Here is a 22,640-nt window from a genome sequence, read left to right on the forward strand (position 1 = left end):
CTGTGTTAATCATACAATGGACAGTAAAAATTGACGAACAACGTGACAACGAAAATGGAAATCCGTGCCATGCAAAACGGTGAGCACACCCCGCACCACACGCGCCGCCCGCCATGCATCAGTCTTTTGATCCATAAGGAATAGTTCATGCTAAAAGACGAAATGCTAACGGGGCAACCCAATCTGCTTCTCTAGGAGATGTACCACGATTGTTTACAAGCTCCGTGACAAATGCGAAGATTTCGCAGGGAAACAAGCGTATTTCTAGTGTCCATATTCTAACACTGCCACCATGAAAATATTTGCGTCATACTGACACCCTTTCCTCGATTAAAAAGTTTGAGTGGATATGCAGCACTTTTCTCTTATTTACACGTTTAACTTTTAACGCCAATCGCCATTTCAGGAACCCCTTGGAGGTCTCATAGTGTGGTACGTTGGCTACAGCTGTTCCATAGTCACTCTGAGTGTTTCGCTGGTGATCTTCTTCTACTTCAAGTGAGTTAACTTCGTCTTTTATTGCGATTTACTTTTATCCAGCACCAATTGAATTTCCCTAACTCCCCGAGGAACCATGTTTTTTCCAGTGCAGCGTTAATCGCGGGGATGGTTAAACACTCGGGTTGCATTAGATTGAAAGAGCGATACCTTGACGTGGCCAATCGTGCGAGTGATATTCTCTACCTTTGGCATCTACCCTAATTTAATCTATCTACACCTTGGTTCGCTCCCACACACATTTTGATGCAACACAGTATTTCATCCGATATCGCTTTCAGTCTTCAAAGTATCTAGATGCAGGGACGAGCTGTGAGGGCATAGTGGAGTAATTTGTATATTCGGAACTCCTGTCGAGCGTTTAGCGGGCAGTCTGCGGTTCCTGAACAACGACTAGACCCCCTAGGAAGGTTTCCACAATAGATAGATGAGAATACTGAAACCAAATAATCTGAGTAGTAACAAAACATGGCTTCAATCTCTTATGCCCAAACTCAACGGCAAAATGGTTAAAAGAGATGAAGCGATGTTCTTCTGACAGTTGTAAAAGCGTGCATGATTCTCGAGTGTCCCCAATTATCATGTCCACTTGCTGTAATTACTGAATAGTTCTTAATTGCCCATATCGATTTCCGTCTTTCAAATTCAAAGGATTAATTAACAATGCGAGTAATTAAGAGAATTGATTGATTAATGAGATCGCTGACGACACTATTATTTGAAGGTTGTTTTAAGGACACACTTATTAGTGACAAATATGAAATTTTCTTCTCTCTTTCTTGGTTTTCAGAAATTTATCTTGCCCTCGCATCACACTGCACAAAAACCTGTTTTTCTCGTTTATCTTCAATGGAATCTCGTGGATTCTGTGGTTTGCAGTAGTGGCTGAAAATCCTTCTATACTTGAAAATGACGATGAGGTAAGCATAATATATCATCTATCTGTCTGATATGTGTGTATGAATATTGTATGTAGTATATTTTATATATATATATATATATATATATACGTGTGTGTATGTGTGTGTATATACTTAAGTGAGAAAGATTTCAAAACAAATGTATCCATGTTTGCATTTCGAATATCTATTCATTTCAAAATGCTAGAAAATAAGCCGCGAATGTTTTTAATTCTGGATTATCAGTGATGTTATTCTTGTAAATTCCTTACACAGTGAGAACAATGGGTGGAAACAATATCCAGTGTTCGTTTCTATTAAAATGTATCAGTAGCTACGTAGACTACACAATAATGCCATATATTTGTTTGGGAAATTTGTTGGTTCGTTCAAAAAGAAAATCGCGTGCCATTTCCCTTATTGTGTAAGAAGGGTACAAGGTGTACATTATGCTTTCTCTCCTGTCCCTGTCCCAGGTGCCTTTTTGTCCAGCATAAACGCGGAATTGACTAAGAAAAGTTCTTCTCTTACATTAGCTTCTTGCAGTCGATCATCGTTTGCGCACGCTCAAGTTTTATATTCGTAAAAAATTCGACAAGTCTAGATTGATGTTTACTGCTGAAATGTCAATGACAGCGGTTGCCGCTGCCGTATCCCACCATGCACCTCTGCCTCCCTCCCTCCCTCCCTCCTCCCCCTCTTGTGCCCACATACAAAGCGTACACTCACCCAGGGTAAATAGTTGTGTCATTGTGGAGGGGAGGTTAGGAGGGCTTTTCTCACGGTCCAGTGGTGGCTTCCCTCGACAAAAAATATATGAATACTGTTCATTAAGTTGCTTTGACAAAAATCCTCTTTCGCGCCCGACACCACAGCGAAAAGGTGTGAAGGAAAAGTGTGCTAAGTACCGTTTTCGTGACAAGTTTGAGTCACTTCTTCGACTTTGGTATTCTCGACAAGGGCTCGAGTGTTAACACCTTGCTTGATGTTGGTGTCGTAAAGTGCCGATAATGACTCTGAACCGAAGGGCTTCACAGATTAAACGAGGACAAAGCCCCCTTGAGACGTGACAACAGTATGAAGATGTTTACGCTATTGGAAGCTGTGTAGGTGTTTCATATTGCGGGGCTTTTATCATGCTAGTCAAGTGTACTAATGACTTTGTTGACTAAACCGAGTTAGGCATAATGTTGCGGGCAGGTTTTCGCCGAACAGCAAGGATAAAAATTGTTTTAAAGATGCGTAGATCACTGATGCTTTAGTCTAGTTGAATCCAGCTTCTACACGTACGTCTGTATAATGTTTCACTTGTATATTGGTAATAAAAGGAGCATGTAGACAGCCATTATCGTCGAAGTTAAGTCTTGCCGTTGGAGTCGATTTGTCGCTAGCTGGTGAAAGGTACCTTGCCATATTTGCTTGTAACTCGAACGGTACAGGGAGCGAGAGAGACGGTGATTGATACAAAAGCGAATCCTATTATTTCAGATGGTGGGCGCGATCATATTCCCGCGTTTGTCACATCACCCCAAGCTTGAAAAGTTGTGTACATCGAACAGCGTCGGCTGGTCAGTTCTAGTGTTACTCGGGCGCGAACGAATCGAGACGTCTAAATATTAGAAGTGCGTGTTTTGCGTGGGAATTTTGCGGCTCCTTTGCCCAATGGTTTCCCTCACGTAACGAGCCCATTTTCGATTAAAACTTTTACCTATGAAGGCTGTGCCTCCCTACGCTGCATCCATGCTATGACAGTCGATGTAATACTAGTACCTATTTTTGGCAGCCACATAGCCCTTTTAAGTGTACGCATTCGACAGCCTGAGCTCATAGTTCAAGAAACCAAGCACTGGTTGTGACTGCTCCCTTGACAACCTACAGTAATCCTTACCTCCTGAAATGAGGTATCTTTTGTGCCCCATTCTATCCATCATCCAATGCTCCCGACTCAACAGTAATTTTCAAAATTACACTGAGACACGTAAGGCCACCCAAAGAAATATTATGATAAAACCATCGATAAGGCGCCACGGTGTCTGATAAAAATAATACCTTAATGAATAATTTCAACGGTTATGCACCTTTGGACTAATCGGATTGAATGTCGTTTATTAAGTTTCCCGATACTTTTTTATTCGAACACGGTATAGCAATCGTTCCAATAATATTTCTCACTGTTTGCAAACTCTTGACCTCTTCGCTTTTCATCGAAAACTGATTCCTGTCTTATTCTTCATCGCTCTGCCGCCTTGTAGGGTCAAATCTGAGACAACGTTTCTGCATTGCTTGTCATTAGCACTTATTGAACGGGAGTGTAATTTTAGGCAGCCTTCGATTCCAGTCGCTTCCGGCAATGTGAGGCGAACGCAAATCGATCGGTATACGTTCAGGTAAACCGATACCTTTAGTATAAATTACGGATTGGAAGCGCCGCTGTTGAACATATGTGAACCATGGATCCCGTGTGGTTCTCAGACAACCTGCGAGCCGTCAGTGTGTTCGACTTGAAATCAAAAAGACATCTTATTTTCCCGGGCCCCACTAGCATATGTCGCACTATCAAACGCTGCAATGCAAATAATATGAAGGTATGCCAAGTGAGTTTTGTTCAGAATGACGTCACAAATTTTGCACGGTCGGCTAGCGAAAGATGACAAATGCTATACCAACTCAAAATATCTTCGTGTTCAGGCTAGGTTTCTTACAAGAATTTTTGGAACGACTTACACTTTTGCTCAAACTTTCCTCAAGGAATCTTTTAACCATTCTCCTTCAAAATCAACAATAAAATAGGGGTCACCGTGCAAATTTTGGTACTATAGAAAAAAAATTGCCCAAGTTACACGTGTTTGAAATTCAAAATGGCCGCAATCTCTGTATTAACTCCATCGAGAAAAAATATAAGATTTCGATTTTCAAAAAACCAATACGGTGAAAGTTTTTCTTTCTCAAAGGGCTTCAAATGAGCCCCAACAAGTGGTAGATCAGAAGAGAATTTGAAAAGTTTGGGAGTCCGAATATCTTTCCCCGAGGCGCATTTTACCTTAAGAAGATCATCTAACCATTTAGCAAAGCTTTAAAGACTCTGTGAAATTCAAGATATGGTTTTGATTGCTGTTCAACCAAATAACAACTAGCTATTGCTGGCTAGGGTCTATGTTAGAACTCGGTCTCATGAAAAGAGTAATATGTCTAAATGGTCACCTGTTTAGATATCAGCCGGAAGATTTCAACGTCGGTCTATACATGGTACATGTGAACGCCAGACAGCCTCTTTCCTCCAACCGAGGCTCTTTCTCAGGAACTGCGCTCGCATCGCAAAGTCACCGGGCGAATCATTCGCATGTGCGTTGTATATTTATCTGGAATTGCCCTCTATGTTTATTTTGCAGACATTCTTAATCATGAGCTATGGTAGGGCATTGATCTTTTGCAACCGTGATTCATCATTAATTATCGATTAGAATATGTCTGTTTGTCTACAATTACAATACCTAATTCTGGTTAAATTCAGTTTCGCTGACTCAATTACTTTCGTTACGTTACGTCGGGTGACGTCGTTTACTCGATTCAACAGCAATTATTGGATAATACGTTCTACACTTCGTGAACGAGAATTTTTAAACCTTTCATCGGGGTAAAACCTTACTATCGCGTTCCAATCATGGGTTTGAAAACGTTTATCTTGTTTGCGTCAACTCGGAGCTGTTGCGCCACTTGTAACTCATTATGATTTCTACTCTCGGTTGCAACGAGAACCGACGAGGTTATGCAAATTTTGTTTTGGTCAAATAGACCAATACCCCGGATCAATGTCTTCGATACCATGAGATTGGACATTCCATTATAGACGGATTTTTCGAAACTCGGATTTGCGAGATCTTCTATAATCTTCTACGGCGTGTACCTTAGCATATAACTTACTGTGTGCATTTAAGTCCTAACAGTCACAAACTGCTTAGGTATCTCTGGGTCATCAGAGTACTAGTTCTGGGTACGAAATATGACGATGAATAGTGGAAGGGTTCAGTTTTATTGCCCCTATGCACTTATCAAGTATAAGAGAAATATAATTGCCGATATCATCCAAGAGTAATGCACCGCGAAGATCGTATCTTTAAAAGAAATAAAAGATCGCTCGTAAAGAGTTGCCCTTTTTTTCTGTTGCCCGGATACCGAATCCATTTATTCTACTCTTTGCGTTTCACGGAGGAGACCCATTCCATTGAATTTACGTGCTTTGGTAACAGGTTGGCTCATGCAACTGATATCCATTTGGCGTGCTTTTCATATCCCATGGCAGCCTCCAGTGAAGTGTAGTATTCTTTAAATTAGTATTCTAACTTCAAGTTGCCCTTTATCCACAATATATCTTAATTTACAGGGCTTAGTGCTAATAGAGGACGACTTTTCGCGATTGCATGCGATGTTAAAAGTGGTGAAGTTCATCTCTATCCGACAACGGCGAACCTAGTAATTAAACCTCGGCTTATCTACTACCAGATGTAATGGTGACAGACTATTTTAAGCTGGAAGGCAACTCATCAATATGATATAGGAAACAGTGTCAGACCATACCCTTTCGGGACAATGTGAACTGAAAACTCCAAAGTCCATGTATTAATAATATAGCGTTGCCATGCATGGCGATTTAACATTGATATAAATAATGCAAACGAGTTGAACATAAATACCTGAATTTATTTTCGCGTTCACGAGCTTGCGGAAATTTCAAGTTTGCAAGTCACAAAACCTGTAGTACCCATAAAACCAAGATGAATTGGAGACCTTTCCTGGTGCTCTGAAAGTGAAATCCAGTGACGATTGCACATGACTTGAGTTTCAACCGTCTAAATTTTCCAGTGTAGCTCTTGTCAGCAAAGACGAGCGGACACTCGAGTGTATAGCTTAGCTTGTCTCTGTCGCGCGCCAGAGGGCAGACAGAATGTGACACCACTCAGAGTACGTTGTTATGTCGCTCATCAACTGTCGAACCCTCTTATAAAACTAATTCGGATGGAAGACGTATTCCATTTTTGTTCCAATAAAATTTAGATCACTTTTCACGATTAGCCGGACCTACCCAGGCTCTGCACTAATTCTCCGCTCGCGACTCTTCGACGTAGGCAGGGTAGAAGAAAATGGCTTTACGACGTGGTATCAAATGGGTTTGAAAATGTGTAATAAAGAGTTAAACGTGGTTCCTCTTAATGCACCGAATATCAGTGTTAGTCGATTTTGTATCGTGCAGTCAATACAAACGCGTCTCACATTTCTTGTACGATCGTCAGGTTGCACATTAACACAAGTCAAGACTAAAACTCACCCAGAATTACCTTTAAAAGGTTATCTAGTTCTGTAAAACAATGAAATTGAAATGGAACTTGCTTCACTTTGGCTTTCTTCAGAATTGGGAAATAGGGAAGTACCGATTGATGACCTCGCGGAAGGAGGTCGTTCAGCTGTCAATACCTAGCCCGGGCACGCAGGCCCGAAAAGATATATGATATTACACATCTTTAGCTTGTTCACCACTCCCAAGCATTTTTGAGAAGGAGCATTGAACAGGATACGTCAATATGGTGGAAAACATCGAAACCCATTTACATCAGAGTATTGAGAACTTTGCCAGTCTGAGTAGTTTTTTTATGGACAATGTTCAATCTTGATCAGTTGTGCCTTTGCGTGATTTGTTCATGAAGTGGTTCAACAAGCAAAATCATTGTTTTGCCTTCGGTCAGAGTTGCTATCTCATGTTCCTCAAAATATGACCTGAAAAATACCATACTGGGTCCCTGAAATGTAATGATTTAACTTTTCACTGACTTATTTGTTGTCTGTTCTCAACGTAACTTGTCCATTGTAGCCAGCGTAACCCCACGGTAAAATAATCATGAAATCATGAAATGTTGACTGCGCCCTTCTTTCGCTACAGCTTTCTTGGGATTTTCGCACAAGATCTTCAATTACAAATCTGGCGCTCTGCCGTGGGATTACCATACGCCATAAGTCTTGTCTGCAAGAAATCCGTCTATTCGCTTCCATCGACGTCACAGCGCACCGCTGAGATTGCCAAGCCGATCTCCGATATATGTTTTACAAGATTACTGTTGAATTTGATACTGAACTGCCCGTGATGGACTGCTCGTACGTGCAGATATAGTTGGTCCACTAGACCTCGATTGACGTAATCAGCCTATAGCGCCAATCGATCATATCGATGCAAGTGTCTAGCGATTTTAATTTCTTTACCTTTGCCCTTCGACTTTGCAGCCAGCAGATAATCAACTTACTAAATTTGCATAGATATCGACTCGCAATTGTTTTAATTTAACTTTGTCCGTTTTGTTTCACTTTTTTGCAGGGTGTACAAGTTGCCTGCAAAATGTTGAATGTGATGACCCAGTACTTTCAAACGTGCAACTACTTTTGGATGCTGTGTGAGGGTATCTACCTGCATACGCTCATCGTGGTGGCTGTCTTCTCGGAGCGCAGCCGTCTTCTGTGGTATTATTTATTAGGCTGGGGTAAGTGCTGGATGCGAAGTCCGCTCTCTCATTCCGATCATTTTTTGCACCACGCTCGGCCTTCTGTCAACCATGCACTACGCATCGATCAACACTGCTTCCATGCTGTGCGGATCGTGTTGTCCGACTTTGGGAAGTCGAAGCCTTTTTGTAGATAAATGATGGGCAATGCATAGCTGTACATTTGATTTATTTACGTAGATTTTTTTTTTTATAAAATATAAATTTGGTAATGGAAAGGCGACGAAAGATGAATCTTCAAAACGTAGACCTAAAGTAGTGCAGATCTAGAGCGATGGTGAACTAGGAAATACATCAGTCCAGTCGTCACACATGTCGATTGCCATCGTAAAATCCTTATGTAGAAATTTTCACTCATAGAGCACACCTTCGATGTACCCTTTTCGGATTAAATTTATCCTATTACTCTTTGTACAGATTAAAACATCTCATCAAAACTCTACAAAATCAGTAAAAGTAACAGGGGAAGCACTTTTGACCATCCCAGGAAATTAAATGAATATAAAGTAGAGAAACCACTTTACGATTTACCATGACCTATGACCCTATCAGACTTTACCATATGACAGTAGAAAACGTAAGAGCTATGGTGGAGGTTCCTTAAGGTAGAACGCGCCTCGGGGACAGATATTTGGACTCTCAAGCATTTACAATCCTTTACTGATATACCACTTGTGGGGGTTCATTGTAAAGCTCTTGGTGTAAGAAAACTTTTTACCGGCTTAGTTTTTCGAAATTCGAAAATTTTATTTTTCTCCATAGAGTTAACACAGGGATGGCGGCCATTTTGAATTTTTAAATATCAAAAAATCTTGGGTTATTTCTTTCTCTAGTACCAAAATTTGCACGGTGACCCCAAATTTTTATTCTTGATTTTGAAAGAGAATGGTTGAAAAATTCCTGAAGGAAAGTTTGAGCAAAAGTTTTAAGTCTTTCACTTTCGATATGCGTACTCCCTTAATGCAAAGAATATGATGGAAATGCGGACAGCAAATATTTTATTTCAGTTGTATCAAGTTCCACAATTTCTTGGCGTGACTTTCGAACAACGAGCTGTCTAGGTGGTCATTACTCCCTAAGTTTATTTAAAATAATTGTAAAGGCTCTGAATAACAAGGGTAGACCATTTTGCGATATTTGTTAATCTTCTTGATATAAAACCGCATTTACTACGTGATGAGAAAAAACACGTGCTCGACCTTGCGGGGCTATTACCGTGATTAAAATGGAAGTGCGTACATGTAGTTTATCTAGTAGAAAATAAAAATAAGTGTAAAAATGAAATCTAGTGAAATTTGCCCCCCCCCCCATGAAATAAAATGGAATAAAACTTTTGAGCCAAGAGGTAAACATTTTTAATGATCTATATATAGCACCTTTTTAAGGTTTGAAAATTACACTTAGTACCCTAAGAAAGCTCATTTCAACAATCTCCCTTTCCCTCGAAAATGAATTCAACAAACTACTTGCCTTGATACGAACCCCAGACCAGATATGTAGTTGGTTTCTAGCACTGAAGTTTACTGGCGTGACCGCTGAAAACATGGTGGTCGATGTTGAAAACATAAAACCGGCATGACGCATATGATCTGTCAAACGGTGTTGCTCCAGCAGTTGGCAATGAGGATAAGTCATTTTCATAATTAAATCAACATGACAAAAAATGTACTTCTGTAAAACGGCTTCTGAAAATAGTGTCTTTAGGGCGGAAAAGCGTTGGTCCCTACTAGTACAGTATTCTACCCGAGGGAAAAGTGTTATTTAGCAATTTCAAATTTCAGTTACTTCCCAGGACTCTGCTCACAACAGGGAAAATGTTGAGGTTCGTCAGGTTTAAAATGGGCAGGGTAACCAGAAAAGCGAGCCATTTTTCACAGCCGTATTTGTTTGAATAATATATAATATTGAATAATTATCAATATGTATGTATGAATAATGAATTTAACTATAGCTCATTGGCCTGTGTTTTGGGGGTTTGTGCGTAAAATTCGGTCTGTCCATCGATCAATTTTGACTGGCCGTTAGATACCGGACTTTTGGACTCAGTGTTTGGCAATTGGATTTTACTTTTCCACAGGGACGTAGTGACGCCGATGATGAAACATGATTAAAGGTGCCGAAGTTCTGATAGAATGATACGTGGGACAGCCGTGTCAAATATCAGACCCAGTATTAATTGTCCGTACATTTCTCGAGAACGCGATCTCGAATAACGTTATCAATGTCACAAAAGGCGCGAATGTCGGTAATTTCAATTCTGACACATGTGTCATGCTGTCTCGCATGGAGCAAAATTTTCATGATATCCTGCCCCCCCCCCAAAAAAAAAAAAAAACAAACACAAACATAATTGAAAATTTTAATCATGTGGAAAAGAGAAGTATGACTAGGGTAAGTTTAAATATACCACAACCTTGCAAATTATAAATTATTCAAGATTATATTACCATGCCCTGTCAACTGCGTTTTAATTGGTCGAGCTGAACTACGTGACTGCCCACAAATACACAGTAATGGTTTGTTTTCATGCCCGTGAATATGAATAATATCGTAAACATAGTAACTTTACGGCTAAAACGAAAATTGTGATTTGTACAAAGATCACAGTCAACCACAAAATAAAATGGAGCATTTGTGGGCCAAGTTCAGACGCTGTTTTTCAAAAAAATCTCCGGATTTGCAAAATTTTTGCAGCGCGCGCACTACTCACTGACAGGTTCTGGGGCCCCGTTGTCGTTCGCACGGGAAATTTTCGTAAATTTTGACGGTTTTTCGGGGTTCGTTGATAATATAATTGAAATAACAGACTACGCGCTGACCATTAACGTTTATTTATGGGCAAGGGCGAGAGGAAAGCCAAAAATTAACGGGCGAGGCTTGGTCAGCGCGTCGTCCGTTATTTCTAAATTATTTAGTTAGTCGTCAGTCCCCCTGACCCTTATTTTTTCGGTAAGCTAATATCAAATGCACTCGGTCGACCTCAAATCAAAATGTTTCACATCAGTCAATGACAGCGCGGTATCAAACCTGTAGCGGTAGGAGCGTGTACCCGCTGTAGTCAGTTGTCACAGCGAATGATGAACGAGGCTGGGGGGGATATTTTTAAAGTGATGCCAATGCAAGATTTGCGCTGGCTTTTTTGAATACAGTATATATGGCGAATCGAGACCCAATCCAATTAAAACTTGCGCGCTCAGATTTCATAGTTTTCAATGACCAGCCGTTGACTCGGAGGAAGTGTGAAAATCTATTCAACGAAGTGACTATATATACTCGATGTTCTTGTGACGAAACTGCCACCGTAACTTGTAAGGGTGAAGAAACATTTTATTACGGCTATTTTTGAAAGACAAAACAATACAAACAATCTGCAATACGAAAGGCGTGCCAGATTCTCCAACAGGTGTCATTTCTAAGACAAACGACAGCACCTGTTACCAAAACGGGCTCCGTTTCAAACGTGAATGCTTCTGTTCGCCAATTCTCAGTTATCGCACGTTATCGTACCAATTGTTTTCGATATTGTTTTTCCCGCCTTCATCCCAAAGCACACGATGTAGACGGCAATCGAAGTTGCGCCATCATCGCACGAAGGCACACAACTAATACGTGTCTTTCTTGATTTCGTTTCAACTCCCAACACAATGTGTGGCAGACCGATGCTAATCCGACAGGACACTTTGCTTGAAATGAATCACAACTGAACATGACGTTGAGTTTTTTCCTGTCTTTTTTTGCTACTTTACAGTCGCACCTTTTGTCCCAGTCACAATTTACACCATACTTCGTGCAGTCGAATCACACGGAAGGTAAGTGGCGTCATTCAACTCGAAACTGATCATACCTGAAGTTCATTTGGAGTTCACGGTGACTCCTTACCCATTACATGGCAGTGTGTTTGGGTTTATATATATATATATATATATATATATATATATATATATATATATATATATATATATATATATATATATATATATATATATATATATATATATATATATATATATATATATATATATATATATATATATATGAGGCTCGGAAAACTAAATAACCACACCGTATAAGTAGCACTTTAATTACAATCTAGTCCCTGCTGCCATATCATGTCATGAGGATTTAGAATCCATACTCGAACACATTTTAGTCGCGTAGATAATACTTTTATTAATAAAGAAATACTGATGAGCGACCATTTTGTTTTACAGCTGTTGGCTACATGAAACTGCCTATGAATTTATCATCGCTGGACCAATCATTGCTGTCTTAGCGGTAAGAATTCAGTAACATCTTCTTTGTCTACCCACACTTCTCAAAGAAACTGTCAACACTAATGGATCATGATTATCAATTCTTGGTAACTGCCTGGAATATACAAAAATTTCCAAAGTCAAGGCTTCAAACTTTTAAGGATATATCTTTTCAAGGTCGGAAATCGACGCCTCAAACATTTACTTACAAAGTATTACATGTACATGTCGAATAACCTTGGTCCAGTTTGTCCTAAAAATTAATTAATGTGCTTTTGTGATACATGTATATATATATATATATATATATATATATATATATTATATATATATATATATATATATATATATATATATATATATATATATATATACACATACATCCATAGATATATGAGTGTGTGTGTCATTTATTTTCTTCAAAAAGTACCATTATCTTCCAAGTTCAAGAAGACATCCGTATCATAGCGCTGACCCCTGATCTATCGGCTATTGTGTACTTCTCTTAGATTAATCTAGTGCTATTGCTGAACATTGTGAGGGTACTGATCACCAAGCTACGAGCGACACACACGCCAGACACACACAATTACAGGTAAGTATTGATGTAATCATAAAACTTTCTCGTTGATGAAGAAACAAGAACACACGGTAGAGGGCTTACAAACCTCTTGGAAACGTGATCAACGCCTATTGTCATTGCGACCTATCGTTTCGGGGCTGTAAGCATTTTTCAAACTTTCATGGCTCTGCAATCTCTGCTGGGGCAGCGATTATTTTTCTACAGATTTTCTGTTCCTGTATATGTTTCTGTTGTACTACTAGCCAGCTTAAATTTTGAATTAACTATTCCGGTAATTGAGGTAAAGGCTACAATTGACAGCCTATTGTCCACAACATATCTCTCTGTCTCCCTTTGTCAGCCAGTCTGTCTCACTCTTCACGCTGCCTGTGCGTCTGTATCTGTCTCTCGCTGTCAGTCTCTCTGCCTGTCTGTCTGTCTGTCTGTCTGTCAGTCTGCCTGTCTGATTTTTTTGCTCTCCACCTCCGTCCGTTCCTCTCTCTCTCTCTCTCTCTCTCTCTCTCTCTCTCTCTCTCTCTCTCTCTCTCTCTCTCTCTCTCTCTCTCTCTCTCTCTCTCTCTCTCTCTCTCTCTCTCTCTCTCTCTCTCTCTCTCCTGTTCACTCATCAGTTATCTTTCTAATTTTTTCTGTAGGTCAATATTGATAAATTGTTTTCTTTGTCGAGGTTTCAATTTGCCACAAATGAATGTCAAATGTTGTCCTTCAATCGTGAATTTGTAATTTTATTAACGCTCCATTATTTTTTAACTCTTGCTTGTTCTAGGAAAGCTGTTCGGGCAACATTGATCCTCCTACCACTTCTTGGACTTCATTTTATCATAATGCCTTTCCAGCCAGCCAATGGCGGCTTAGCCGAGCAGATTTACGATCTAGTCATCGCTATACTCATATCTTTTCAGGTGAATGTAAATTTTTTACGTTTTCCATATCATGTGTATAGATCTACGTGTCTTTCTGTTTGCTCATGTATAATGCTTTATTATGCATGCACAAAAAAGGGAGTGGTAACATCATGCACAGTGCGCATGACTGAACCATAGGCCTGTACTTTCAGGCGTCTGTGGTCTTTACCAGCCCCTTGAAATCGCTATTGCACCATCCCAATTACTGCCGCGGGATGTCTCGAATTTCGGCACGTCGTACACATATCATTGCTATCTTATAAGTAGAATCTCGAGGATGCCAAAACGGACTTTGGCTAGAGGACGTTGATAATGCTCATTTTGTTCTTCGGATACGAAACGGGAACTGTTTGAAGTTTCCTCAGAACAAAGTGCAAGTAGAATTAGTAGAATTTGTTTATACATTTTCTAACTTGCATAGCTGACATAAAGGTTAACAGTCTTCACAACAAAATGACGTCGGCCTCGTTTCCGAAGTCTTAATAATAAGTGAAAATACGCGCAACTGCTGACGTCTTCATCGCATCACTTGTCAGGCAAGTCTTGTTTCAGACAACCCGACGAGACATTTCGGTGTTTCGAAATGGTTGATGTATAAGGCCGAAATCGAAGACAGATAGGCGTATGTCTTGGTTATCGATGTAGCACTGCGGAAGGGGAATTTTACCGTGATTGGACCATCATCAAAGAGCGATCTCCGTGCGAGCTCTGGTCCGCCCGTCCGATAATCCCCGTATTGCCCTGCGGGAGGATAAGTTTCACAGGGGAAATATTATATCGATTTGTCACCGATTGAGGGCCAATGGAGTTCAAATTAATTAACGAAATGGATAAAATCTCGTCCGTGCTTTCGATTGCCCGGTTTTTACGAGTCACGATTCAGTATAAAGGTTCTATCGGGGGATCCTGTACCTTATTGAAAATCTTCAGGTATATCTTTGCGTCAAATGTACGTGGTATTTGTATTCTGTTCTGCGGGAGTCAAACGAAGGGATTGCGGCTTAGTCCAGACTCTTGACTTTTGTCTTTGCCGTCGACGACGTTCCCGAGAGAGTCTCAGCCGACCCTTGCTTACGGCAAAGTGTCTCGAAAATGTTAATTACATTGCCGCAAGCGACATAAACACATGGCTATATCGTTCAGTGGAAGCAATTTACTCGAAATTCTCATGAAAGTTCGAAAGATGAAACGGCGAGAGGTCCCCAGGGCCAACTGTAAGGTCGGTACACCAAAATTAACCCAATTAAAGAGGAAGATTTTTTTACGTATCAACAGCTGTTCACCTACATACACGGTACCACTTGCATTTCGAAAAGTGAGAGCGTCACTCCAAAACAACAGCTCGCTGTACCATGGCAAATCCAAAGTAACAGCGTATAATAATTTGGAAGCGTGCTCTGATATATCACAAAGTCTCTCGGCAGTCTCATTTACATACGCTCACGCACCAAATCGGGAGCCAACGTCTCCCTTGCAAACAGGTCAGAGTACGCAGAGTATGGTAACGAAATTACATCATAAAAAGTTACCCTTCAGTGAACTCTGTTACTCAGTCATTAATTTAAGCTTAATTTCCGCTTTCTATCGTTACATTCTCTCTCTCCCCTCTCTCTCTCTCTCTCTCTCTCTCTCTCTCTCTCTCTCTCTCTCCTCTCTCTCTCTCTCTCTCCTCCTCTCTCTCTCATAATTGTATATAGAGAGAGAGAGAGAGAGAGAGAGAGAGAGAGAGAGAGAGAGAGATAAAATACGTCAAGTATGGTAAATGTTACTTAAATTTCATCCATCTTGCAAATATATATCTTGTGTGTGTGTGTGTGTGTGTGTGTGTGTGTGTATATATATATATATGTGTGTGTGTGTATATATGTATATATTTGTGTGGGTGTGTGTGTGTGTTACCCGTCTGCATGCATGCAATAAATCAGAAATTGACTAACTTTTCCAATGTTTTTGTCTTCGTTCTCAGGGTTTCTTTGTCGCCTGCATATACTGCTTCTTCAACGGCGAGGTAATGGATACAATCTATAGATACATACGGAATTTTCTTTTAGCCCACCCCCTGTCAAATTCATCATCATCTGCGCATGCTTCAAAAAAGACATCCGCCTACAAACCGACAACTACCGAAACTACATCTGCATGACATTCCAAAGTTAGTTGCCGTTTTTTACTACTTTTTTGTGTCGTGTTCCCTTACCAGTCTGTTTGTTTTTTGCCACTTTTTTGAAGAGTCGTTTCCGTGAATGAGTGGATAACCGCCTTTGTCTTCTTTTTCGTACGGTTCACGTGTTCTCACGAGGAAAATCACGCTGGTCGCTTTCAATAAGTACTTTCTGTAGAATAGGCCGTTAATGGTTGCAACACGCAAAATCGATAAAACTTCGTTTTGAAGCCACTTTAGTCGATAATATACCATTATTTTTGCTTTTTAAAAATTTTAAAGTTTTCCGAGTAGGCAATATTTTTGCCGCATTCTTTTCCGCCAATACAGTTTATCTCTCTTCGTTACTAGTAAAATAACAGTTATATTTGATATACACCCGGTGCACACTTCAATTTAACGACTTGAAAGTGCAGCACTATCTGTGTCTTTTTTCACATCTTTGTACGTCTTTTAGTCTGCACAGATCATTTTTATCACTACGATAACAATCTGGCGTTTTTCACAATGCACTGCTTTTAGTATACCTTCACTATAACTACTATTCTTGTTCAGACGGCTAAAGAGCCAAGTGCACCAGAAGAATCTTTGAAACAAAATGTCTCGATTAAACGCACCACTTCCCCGAACCTTACGTATACCTCCTCAAGTTGTGCACTGTGCACAAATCTCGTGTGATTTTTGCAGAAATAACCTGTTATTTTCTTCCTTCGCTAGACTGCATGGATGGTCCCAACCGTCTTGTCCACACGTAGATTTTTACACTGACCCCGTTTGTCTCCTTAAAAAGGACGCGACTGTAGCAACTGCATCCGAGCAAAGAAACATTCTACCAGGGGGTGAGGCTGGAGTATCGCGTAGCCTTAAGAGCGCGCTGATTGAATGACACCCTACTAGTACCCCTGTCACCGCACAGCTAACCCCCCCTAGAAAACCTACTAAATGGATGTCTATACATGTTTCATATAAAACATAGTTTCTGTACTAACCCATAGTCACCCCATGACTCGTCGTAGATTTAGATACCTTTGTATGTGCTTTATAACCCTAACCATTAAGGCTATATTCTGGCTTCTTACACAATTAGACCAATTGTAATTCGCTGCGTGAGTGAGCTGTATTACCCAGCAAGCCCATTTGGTGCTTAGGGTTAAGGTGCACCACTAGCAACCAATCACACCCCAACCATAGCTCCCGACACCACGGTGTGTCTTTGAACTTTTGTGGTGTTCTACATGTAATTCTCACACAAAATCTCACTGCATTTCGATGTGTTGGTTTCATCCAGACATTTCATCAATAATTGATCGCTAATACATCTACCAATTTAACGGTCTGACATTTTCGCAAACAATTCTCTTTTTAATCTTTTTTTCCATGATTTTGCTTTACCTGATGTTTTGTTTCATTGCATTTCAAAGGCAGAGAAAGCAAGACAAATAAACTTTTTTTCCACCGTTAGAAATTACTTCGCACAGTACCTTCTGAAATGATGACGCATAGAGAAATTTTCAATGTATTTGTCGTCTGCTACATTTTTTGGTCAAAATATTGAAGTGAATACTGTAAAGCCTGCTGTTTGTATTGTACTACTATTGTAACGCAAAGTGCTTATGTATAACTATCACAGTCTTTTATTAAACTTTTTATCAATGATCTCACACGTCCTTGCATCAATTCTAAATGTTAAGCGCTCTCGCTATTTTCCTCTCTTTTTCAACATTTTTCAGATTCGGGGTCAGATCTCCAGGAAATACCGGAACTACGTACAAGCACGACGAGGGAGCGACTTCCGCACTCGCGCCAAATCCCTGTACACCACGACGTCCGAGGTAATAACCGTTGTCGATACGCCCGAGCAGAGGCGGAAAAACAACTCCGATAGCCCGGGAAAGTACACTAAACTGAACAATAACCAAAGAAACAATTCAACCAGCCATTGTGAAAACAATCACAATGCTAACAACAAGAACGCCCTCTTGAGGGAAGAATACGGTAGACGAAACTCTGACAATAATGACGTCAACACATCTCTTGTGTGACACAGGCCAAACTCAGAACGAGTTGCCTGTTGCGAACTTTTAAAAAAATTCTTGTCATCGCAAAGATTGTCTTAAATCACGTCATCGGATCATTATTGTATACAGGTCATCCAATCAAGAAATCGATTGATTGATGCTAACTTTAAGGTTGTACAATTGACGGGATCGGCGCTAAATTTCTCTTACCGAGGTCGAGGCTAGTAGAAGTGAGGATTTTCCAAATCTGCGTCATGATGGTTTTCCGCAATACGACAATTGCGCTAACTACTAATTCAGTAAGACGTTTTGCGCGGCCTGGAGAAGTTTTTTAAACAAATGTTGCCATAATTAAGATCTCTATAGGACCTGGTATTAGGCGTGAACACAGGACTCGAAGCAGGTAAAGTCTGTAATCTTCGGGGGCAGAGAAACCTTTCGACGTGTTTTTACTTGTTAACTCCTAGTTTCATTGTTTTAACAAACACTGAAGGTTATGGTCGCCGACCGAGATTGATATTAAGATTACATATCTCAACTGGAAACCTCCGAACTTATCTCGTGATCGATTCAAGGCGTCGTGATCATTTTTTTATGTTAAGTAAATTGCGCGCCAAAAGAATTGGCGGGAATGACAGTGCAGACGATAAAACAATATCGCCACCATATTGCTGTAATTTGGGAACGCTACGTAGAGTGGATAATTCGCAGTTCTGGTTCTGGTTTTTCGCCATCATTTCTTTAAAATGACAGCCTATACGGCGCATTATACTTTGTATGGCAATGACAATTACTTGACGATTTTTTGTAAATATGGCTATTGAAGTTAAGTCGCATAGAGAAATTTGATGTTGGCACATTGAAGCAGTTCACAATATAATTATTGAAACGCTTCAAGAGATCCACCATTCTTAGTTCTTTGAACTGATTTAATTTTTACTCGACAATCCGCCTCCTGACCGTACACTAGAGGAAACAGAGACATAAACAAACGACGAAGTGTTTTCTTTCTGCTCAGAAATGGTGGGAAGTTACCTTGTTGACGTCGTTCATTAGTTTACGTTAAACGACAAATTGTCAATGTTGCATTCTGTGAGAAGAAATTAAGAAGACAAACAAACCGCTTAACACTTGAAGAATCTTGCCAAAAGTTGAAATAAATTGTACTGTTTTATATATTGTTTTACCAGTATAAATATATATGTATAAATGTGTATATCGGCCGTTAAGAGGCTTTTCACACTTTCTTATAGTATCTGGTATGTTCACACCAATCAACGTTGACAATCTTTTTTTCCAAAATATCGAAATGAATACAACAGTTGAAGTTAATTATTGAACATATTAAAAAGTCACACTATGTCTGTTAAACGAGTCAAGAAATAAGCCAAGGAGCATCTGCCACGTTTCATGATTCGTGCACGAGATAACTGCTCGCGGACGAGTCTGGCTATGCCCATATATGGGCATTTGAAGTTTTGATAGGCGCAGTTTTTGAAATTACAATATCAGAACTTACACCATTTTGTACAAGACTTATTTACCCATCATGCATTCTCTACAACACTGTTTACTTGATCGCCTTACTACATGTCACGTCTCTCCGTTAGATAGTAATAGATAAAAACTTTTTTACCCTTCCTTAATCCCTTTTTAGGTCATTATCACTCTACTGTTATTATACTCCCCCTTCGTTATTATTTTATCTGTTTTATGACGCAATACTAGGATCTGCAGCAAGTAATATTAACTCAATATAATCGACGCTCTGTCACAGTGTCTTCAGAAAAACTAATCTTTAAACGACTCTCTCTCATTTCTTGATTTACAACCTGCATGTTAAGCTCTATCATTTCATTTCATAGCATTTCACTCTCCTACATTTGATTTTCATTTTTCTTTTCCTCCTTTCTTTCTCCTTCCATTTTCTTTTGGTCTCCTGCTGTCGTCCTCTGTGACTTTGGGGAAAACGCAGCGAACTACCCTCTGTACACAGGCGTCAATCACAGTGACAGGCTGTGAACTGCAGTCGAACTCGCCAACCTTCGAAAACAACCCTGACCAGACCTAACGCTTCACGTCATTCCTTGGTGTAACTTGGTTCTTTTTTTAACATACAATCACAGCTCCATTAAATGTATGTATGTATATATCTATAAATAAACCAACAGGTAATCTCAATGCATGCTTTATCTTTATATCTCATCAAAACAGACTTTTACAAGCATCGATCAATCTTCTACCATTCTCATTTAATGCATGTTGGTTTTCAGTCCATAACCTGCGTATCTACATATCATGTTTTGAGCTGACCCCTTTTGGAAACATTAATAACCATTGTTAAACTTCATCTTTTTACGACGTCGGACATTTCTCAATGATCTATCAGCTTGCAGATTAGCTTTTAGGTTTTATGTATTTGTGATTGCCGGAAGAACTTTGAGCATTTTTGGACACAAATTATTCAAGGGGCTACACTTTGAAAAGGAGAAATGTAAACAATCAAGATTATCAGCAGTGATTATCATATGGCAACGTGTCACACCGGTATTGTTTTTAAACGAAAATCAAATTATTTTGTACAAATGAAAAGAAGTCTGCGTTTTTTATATTGTGCACTGGTTCATGTATTCAACACTGTTTGAATAAATCATACCTCACAGACTTCTCAATAATTCAATGTTCTGAGATAAACACTTTTGCTCTTTGAATATTTCGAAGAATAATGACTATCTTACAGAGTTTACCATTTTCTACAGGACTCGAACATCACAAAATGACATCTTTCTGAAAGAAGCGGCTCTCTGTGTATGTTTCATCTTATACCGTTTTCGGTACACGTAGAAGCAGCCACTGATTATGTGCACACGGCGTAGTATGATAGTATAGATTTTACAAAACTACACTTCTGTGTGTCGTCGCACAAAAATGTTACATATATAGGTCCCAAGCAAATGATGTAATACTGTTGCTTACGTAGATTGTAATCATTATGGGATATATTTTCAGTATTACCTTGATATCCGTTGGTTGTTTACTTCGAACTTTGACCTATTTATTTTGTGAATAAATTTCAAGGAGTTCTCTCTCGAAACCGTTCGCATTGTCTGTACTGTTTATTGAGCGGGTGATTTGTATCTGCCAGACATGTTCCATCTTTGCATTTGTTCGACTGGCCACAAAAACACCAGTATCATAACATGGCTGGGTGTACAGCGCTTACAGTATAGGTGGTATAAGTGATTCTAATTGACGCAAGTCGGTAAATTTATTTATATGCAATGATACCAAGCTTTATCACAGTGAGCTGCCTTCCCTTGTGTTGATCCAATTGCAAACAAAGCGTAATGCAGTCTTATTACATCCAGGGTTGCAAAATTACTCATTCACGAAGATGTCTGTTGTCACATTGTGAGTGAAATACCCAAAATGCAAAGACTTGACTGTGTCAACTCCCGGCAGTCTATTATATTTTCCACGTCCAAACTTATATAGGATGATAAAATGATATTCCTAGATAAAAACAATTGGTGTCTCCGTGAGCACATTTGACAATCTCTTTTCAGGCGACTTGTATACTAAATGCTTGCTCGTAACATTTTACGATTGTAATAATCCCATGTTTTCTAACTTCAATCGCCACAGCGCCACCCTGTGGCATTGTTGAACTCTTCTACGCCAGCTGCTTTTAAATTGATAAAGATTGGCAATTTATTTTTACCTTCAGCTCTTTGATGTACTATCAAGCATTACAGACGTGATATTTAATGACCGCGGTCGACATGTTCGGTTTCTGTCAATACTTTTGTACATGGGGAAAGGCGGCTCCGGACATAGTAGAAATTCCGCAAAATGAAATGGGTGTTGTCATTTATAATCATGGGTAACGGATGGTTGTTGTGACAGAATCATTTTTGTGTGATGGGGATCGGCGCGGAAATCAGCTGCAAGACACGGTTGGATGGGTAATTGTAAGTCATTTTTTCTGGCATCCTAAACTGAAAGCGGAGTTGCACTCAACGAGCACACTTTTTCAAAACAATATATCTCACCAAAGATGATATGAAAACCCCCTCATACTATATATTTCCTAAAAATCTAAAGTTTAACTATGGTAGCAATAGTTTGCTCTAAGATTGAATTGGTTCATATTTGGGTAGGAAACCTCAATTTTGGTATTAATGATAAATACTAATTTAAGTCGGAAGCTTGATACTGCTTTATGAAATTTGATATATCATTTGGAACTAGAGTATAATGTAGAAAACCGACAATTTTGTTATGCATTATCGATTCAGTTCTAAAATGGCAGGGGTTGAAAAGATGATATTCAAAGAAAGTGGTTACAATCATAAGCAAAATTGAAATGACTCTTATTCAAGATGTGAGAACTTTGTTGCCAAACAATGTTTTTGCTATATAGTATTTAAAGAACGTATTGAGAAATTTCACGAAATTTGACCGAGTCAAAGTGAATATTTTTTAATGTCGGAAACGGGAGAAAAAGAAGCCAGGAAATAGGATGATTTACACTTTCCCCCACCCACCGTACGAATGTTTGTCATGATAAAAGGTGAAACCATCCAATATTTTTAACAAATTGATTAATGAAAATTGAATGAATCTTCGCAAAAGAGAGATTTTTAGCAAACAACGCTCTTTGTTATATAACGTTGATACGGCAATCTCTTTACGGTCACTCCTAGTGCTTTAGATCCTTATTGATTTTGGCTATCCTTCACAAAACCTGAGATGTTAGAATTTCAGTATTTCTGGATATC

The 22,640-nt window shown here is 39.4% G+C and overlaps 1 protein-coding gene across 1 annotated transcript in view; it reads left to right on the top strand.

Annotated features, from left to right (window-relative positions):
* Positions 1–20,953, top strand: part of LOC139140633 (calcitonin gene-related peptide type 1 receptor-like) — a 62,960-nt gene extending 42,007 nt beyond the window's left edge. Inside the window, exons 7-15 of the mRNA XM_070709992.1 lie at positions 407–498; positions 1,289–1,418; positions 7,759–7,921; positions 11,691–11,751; positions 12,154–12,217; positions 12,705–12,790; positions 13,542–13,677; positions 15,647–15,688; positions 17,572–20,953. Coding sequence (XP_070566093.1) covers positions 407–498; positions 1,289–1,418; positions 7,759–7,921; positions 11,691–11,751; positions 12,154–12,217; positions 12,705–12,790; positions 13,542–13,677; positions 15,647–15,688; positions 17,572–17,883 — 1,086 coding nt within the window. The 3' untranslated portion in view covers positions 17,884–20,953. The remainder of the gene's footprint in view (positions 1–406; positions 499–1,288; positions 1,419–7,758; positions 7,922–11,690; positions 11,752–12,153; positions 12,218–12,704; positions 12,791–13,541; positions 13,678–15,646; positions 15,689–17,571) is intronic.
* The last annotated feature ends 1,687 nt before the right edge of the window (positions 20,954–22,640 follow it).

Source organism: Ptychodera flava, chromosome 9, assembly GCF_041260155.1.
Source record: "Ptychodera flava strain L36383 chromosome 9, AS_Pfla_20210202, whole genome shotgun sequence".
NCBI classification, from domain to species: domain Eukaryota; kingdom Metazoa; phylum Hemichordata; class Enteropneusta; family Ptychoderidae; genus Ptychodera; species Ptychodera flava.